General features: G+C 40.9%; 1 protein-coding gene across 2 annotated transcripts in view; it reads left to right on the plus strand.

Annotated features, from left to right (window-relative positions):
- The window catches only part of rbpjb (recombination signal binding protein for immunoglobulin kappa J region b), a 42,608-nt gene that overhangs the window by 25,605 nt on the left and 11,003 nt on the right, over nt 1–6,000 (plus strand). For both annotated transcript variants that reach the window (XM_034856264.1, XM_034856265.1), the window contains exon 2: nt 1,820–1,858. In XM_034856264.1, coding sequence (XP_034712155.1) covers nt 1,820–1,858 — 39 coding nt within the window. The remainder of the gene's footprint in view (nt 1–1,819; nt 1,859–6,000) is intronic.

Consider the following 6,000-nt stretch of genomic DNA (forward strand, 5'->3'; position numbering starts at 1 on the left):
TAGTTTACCAACGTTTTTAATTCATTTGACAACTCTGTCATATAATTATGTGCTGTCAGCAATGCTGAAAGAGTAGTCAACAGTTTGTGGTTGGCCCATTTTTAGACAACAAAAACAAATTAGACTTTTGTCGTGTCTGTGTCATAGACTACATGTTCAGTTAGCAGCTCAGCACCGTACCCTATGCTTTTAACAAACATTTTAATTCAGTATATTCTGGCACACATCCCTGTGAAGTTGCATACAAATGTAAATAACTAAGTCCCCCTGTTAAAGAGAGATTTTTTTTCAACCAACTGCCTATTTTTAAAGCACTATGTCTTGCCCCACATCTAGAATACTTACAGGGTAAGTATTTACCCTGTTAAAACCCAGCGGTATATACTTTTCAAAATGCTGCATGTTGCCTCAGACCAAGTGAAATCTCCCTTCGGCTATTATGAACTATTGAACTGAAAGTGGTGTCAGGAAATTACCAATTCAGATGCATTTTTACGATTCAGGTCAGCACACATGAAGCCTAAAAGCTATTATCATCAGTTTGGAGTGTTCCACACTGGATGTAGTGCCGTATGCTCAAACAATGAGGTCTGTATCAGCCCCACATCTGTCTTATTAGACATTTAAAGCTGTAGGTTTTAAAATCTTCTAACCAAGATAAGCATGTGTAGTCATTGTAATCTCAAGCTGCCCATGCCTTTTAATGTTGGGTTTCGTGTGGTGACGCAAAGCCTGTTTTAATGTGCCATTGGCAGGGATTAGTTTAAGTAAGGTTCAGTGTCTGTTCACCTGCTTTAACCTGCCTGCTGTCACTTACCTTTATTTGAGCACTGTGCTACTACACACTGTCAAGGCCTGTGTGTGTGTGTGTGTGTGTGTGTGTGTGTGTGTGTGTGTGTGTGTGTGTGTGTGTGTGTGTGTGTGTGTGTGTGTGTGTGTGTGTGTGTGTGTGTGTGTGTGTGTGTGTGTGTGTGTGTGTGTGTGTGATGCAGTGTTTACTAGGTGTGAACCAGTTCATATCACGATTTTAGGGTCAGGGTTTTTGGTTAAACATGCTTTTCTTCAATTTATTTAACAACAATTCTGGCTAAGAACATAAGAAACAAACACTTCTTCATTGTAAAATGTTTTTTTTTATTAGTGCAGACAAAAAAGGCAGCTTTGCTATTTTTATTGATACAAATAGCCCCATTATAGACTAAGGCCATCAACATAAAGTTAAGCATAAGCTCAAACATCAGGGCTCTGTTCATTCTATTTTCATGTTCCTCTGTTTGGGATTTCCAATGTTGCATATATGTCAGCGAGAGGGGATATTATAGCGTGGCTTAAGTAACTTTACTTAGCTTTAGTGCTTAACTGTTTGATATTAATGAACGTCCATTACGTGATCAGAAGATTGTGTTGTCCGGCGTCCCGCGCAGAATCTCGAGTGAAGATAACTCTATCATGTTTTCTCAATCCTCCGTGTCCTTCTTGGCTAATTGCAACTCTGTGGAGGAGGGGTGGGGGCGAGTGCACAGAAGGCTTGTTTTATGTGGACACGCCCACAGTGTTGCTGTCATTTCTCAGAATTCATCATGTGGGCGACAGAAACTACGCACTGTAGCTTTAATCATATGCTGTAATTCCACATCCTCCACAGCTGCATTTGGCTATAAACCCATCCGAATCGCGACTAGCGGACCGATGGTTTAGATTTTTTACTTGGACCGTTCTATCCCTAGTGTTTACACTGTGTGTGTGTGTGTGTGTGTGTGTTTGTGTTTGTGGTTAATAACCAGCCCACTCATGTTTTCTTCTCACTTTGTCTTTGCAGGAAGTTCGGGGAGCGCCCTCAGCCACTGCGCCTAACAAGGTGAGTGTGCAGCACGTTGATATCCACAACATATTCTTCCCATAACACCTTTTGTTGTCGTGGTGGTCATTTTTATGTTTACCTATGCGTACTTTTGTACATTTGTGTGAATACAGTAATACATGAAAAACACGTCAGGAAAAATGTAAAGACATTTTTTTTAAAGACGGCTCCTTTAAGTAAATGCTGTTAGATTTTTTTCCTTCAAAAGCAGTTTCATGTCAGGAAGGTAAAAACTCACAAAAACAAACAAATGCGTTAAATACACTTACTAATCAGTTTGGAATCACTGGTAGCCAATTTCTGGTTAGAATTTAGCGCTACATCTTTAATGACCACAGATAAAATATAGATGCCAATTTGCTGCATGTTGCCACAATAACAACAAAAACAACAGCATGTTAATGTAACCAAACATTGCATGTGTAGTTGTATTGTGTGTTTCTGGCCTGATTGTCCATACTTCCACTATTGGACAGCTGTTATCGGTTGACCCTCCCTCTATTACGTCATGTTTGTTCTGCTGTTGATTGTTCATGAGTTAGATCTCTGTAATTTTTCACTCTTTGAGACACGCTTTTATATGCATGTGTTAAAATGCGTTCTTGTGTGTTTTTAACACAAGCAGTTTTTTGTAGGCAATGATTTTCACTCTAAAACTCAAAGCCCTAAGCTGTGCCCTGCATTCAGCATAGCTTTGATTAGCAGCACTGCAAGTTCTTGATTCATTTTTTCTCTCTTATGTTTATTCTAACATTTGGTTAGACACATAACGTTAATGGTGTGTGTGTGTGTGTGTGTGTGTGTGTGTGTGTGTGTGTACACTTGTAAGCTTGTTGGTGTTTCTCATTGTTACTGGGAACAGACACGTTTGCCTGTGCGTGTCTGTATGTGCGTGCGCTTGTCCTTTGCACGTGGCTCTTGGTGGGGAAAATAAGGGTTTGCATACTGCCTGGAACTGCCGGGCATGGTTTTGGGAAAAAAAGAGGCCCCAGCACCTTTTGATGTGTCCCCTTCTTCATTCATGTGTGGCCAGTCCGCTGGCTTGCAATAGCCCCTCTATTTGTCTGATGGTTTGGACGGCCAGAAATATGATGGACACAAAGCACTCTTAATCGAGCAGCTGAAAGGCTGAAGACACAACTCCTTTGGTGTGTATGTGTATCTTTGTACCTCTGTGAATCATGGTGTCTTATCTCTTTGTATCTGGCTCAGTGTCCTCATGTCTGCATGTTCACTCGCTTGCAGCAACAGCAGCCCCTATGAATTTGTTTGTTTGTCAGAAAGCAGCACAGACAGTTAAAATAGTGCATCGCTCTGCAGTGGTGTTTTAGGGCCCTGGGTCCTGCAGGCCCGCTCTGTCAGGAAGGCTACTCGACTGGAAATACAATACATGACAGACACACACTGGAAATGTGCGCACACAGACGTGCACAATCATACACACGTCTTAGACACACAGGTAAACATGCACAAATCTACACACAAATAAACACAACACCACATGAGCAGCCTAAACGGTTTGATTGTTAATGTCTTAACCCAGGCCTTACACTACTGGTGTGTGTGTGTGTTTGTGTGTTTGTGTGTTTGTGTGTGTGTTCTTGTACAGGGGTCTTGTGACAGTACCTCTTTGCTGTAGACGCTGTGGCAGATGTACAGGACAGATGCCTGTCTGCTCTGTTGCATCTGCCTGGCTTAATCCAGCCCCACACAGACAGACACACACACACACACACACACACACACACACACACACACACACAAGCCCAACCCCTGCAGTGCCTGCTGTTGATATATACTGTGTGTGTGTGTATATATACATACATACACACATATTTATATTCAACTGTTTTAGCTTTGGCCTGTCCTTAATGTTTATATGCACATTGATATTCTTTTTATGCATAGGTCTTTGTTTGTCAGTTTGTGTGTCTGCACACTACTGGTCACTGTGTCTCTCTCACTTCTCCTTCCCATCGTTGGCTCTCAGAAAGACACCTAATCTTGATCTTGCTCCATGAATGTCACTTTGTCTCCTAAAATCTTTTTGTTGAAAATATTTGTAACCGTGTTGCACCTGGCTGAACTATTTCCTTTTTTATTCATTATTGTATCACTGTCCTAAATGACTTTTTACTAGTTGTTACTCAAGCATATATTTTAATGGTGCATAAAATATGAGGGTGTGCGTGGCGCAATCCTACAAGACGGTGTAGAAAATGAATTGGCTACATCTACACATTTTTCAACTGTTATGCTGTGAATAGCCTTAGTCATTTTTACTACAGTTTATATGCATTCTTTACACTCATCTGCATGTCATGCATTGGGAGTCTCCTCATTAATTCATGTTTAGGTGATTGTTTCCCCGTCTTTAGCATTTGCTTTTAATCTTTTGAGGTCTTGACTTCACCCTGAATTTTTTATTCAAAATAATCCAAAGCCAAGTACCATGATTTTTATGGCTGCAACATCATGTCAGATAGAAGCATCATTTTGACTTTTGGCTTCCCCACTAGAATTTAATCTAAAATTCTGTGGGTTTCAACAATGCTTGGCTATACATCACACGTTTCTAAAGATGAACCCACCACTGGGTTTATGTAATTCATTTGCTCCCAGAATATTCAGTTTCATTTGAGTGCTGCCACATGTGGGACACCTTTGTTATCTATTCAGGGGTTATTTATGGGTAGCTGTGAAGTGGATAACAGGGCATTGCAGGTGACAATACACGAAGAAGCACTGTGAGGGAAAGGTTTAAGCGTATGGTGGAGCATTTCTGTCTTGACGAGGGAACCGTCTCACCCCAAATTAGCCACAGTGGTCTGGAACTGTTTGGTGAGTAATGAAACAATGTCAACCACAAGTTGGGGCTGTCGCACGGAATCTAACCAACGCTATCGTGAGAGTCTTGGGTCATACGATAACTATGCATATACCAATGTAATTTGAATATGTACTCACTGTTTCGACCAGCATATAAAATGACATCGATTTAAGAGCAGAGAATGTGGCTGATTTGACTTTTAGTTTTTTGGGGGAAGTGGTGAACAAGGTAACATTTAGACAAGGGTCTGTTCAAATACAAGGCATATCCAGCATGGCAGTTTAGTTACCAGCACACTTGTAAATAAATGTGTGTTTGTTTGCATATAAAGCTGAGTTTGGTTTTTCCTTAATTATTAATCTGCTGATTATTTTATGGTTTTGGTGATTTATTCTTTGGTCTTTATAAAATAAATAAAAAATGCTGTTTATTTCCCTATAACGCATGGTACCGTTTTCATACTGCTGGTTTTGTATGACCAACTGTCTTAAAACTCTAATGTGTTCATTGTACTGCCACATATGTCAAAGAAAAGCATCACCAACCCTTATATTTGGAAATCTGGATGGTAACATTTGGCATTTTGCTTTAAAAATAACTGTGTCAAGGTCTCCTAGTGGTTAAGCTGCTTACCATGCAACCCCAGTGTGTGTTTTTGTGTGTTGTTTTATCTGGGATGTCACCATTCCGGCAAATGTCGCCGGTCACAGGCATCATCAGAGGTGTCCGGTGACATGTGCTCTGCAGGTTTGGACTGTGTGTTCTCCCTAAAATCAATCATAGCTGTGAGCTCAGCTCCTTGGTTTATTGTGTCTGTATCCGAGAATGACACTGGTGAGTGTATCGTTCAATTTAAAATAATTTCTGTGCATAAACGGTATCACACTGCATCAGATCGATTTAATGGCCTCAAATGTTTGGAATTCTATGATTGTACCTCCATTGTTATTGTTTTTCAGAGTAATTTAGAAAATATTGAATAAACAGAGCATCATTTTATTTTGCTGCGAGACTTGGATTACGGCTTTCAACCTGAAAAATAATTGTCTCATCACACAGTGAGGCAAGGAATTAAACGTTTCCCAGTCCCTTATGGATAATCCCCTCAGCCTTCCTCCTCCTCTTCTGTACCCCTCTCCTACACACACAAACACACACACACACACACACACGCACAAACTGCGAGGGGCCCCTTGCTTTTCATAACAAAAGGCCCTGTCCAACCCGAGCGTGTGGCCCAGCATTGCGTGGGCGAGTGGAAAGGTGTGTGTGTGTGTGTGTGTGTGTGTGTGTGTGTGTGTGTGTGTGT

This window comes from Etheostoma cragini, chromosome 19, assembly GCF_013103735.1.
Source record: "Etheostoma cragini isolate CJK2018 chromosome 19, CSU_Ecrag_1.0, whole genome shotgun sequence".
NCBI classification, from domain to species: Eukaryota; Metazoa; Chordata; class Actinopteri; order Perciformes; family Percidae; genus Etheostoma; species Etheostoma cragini.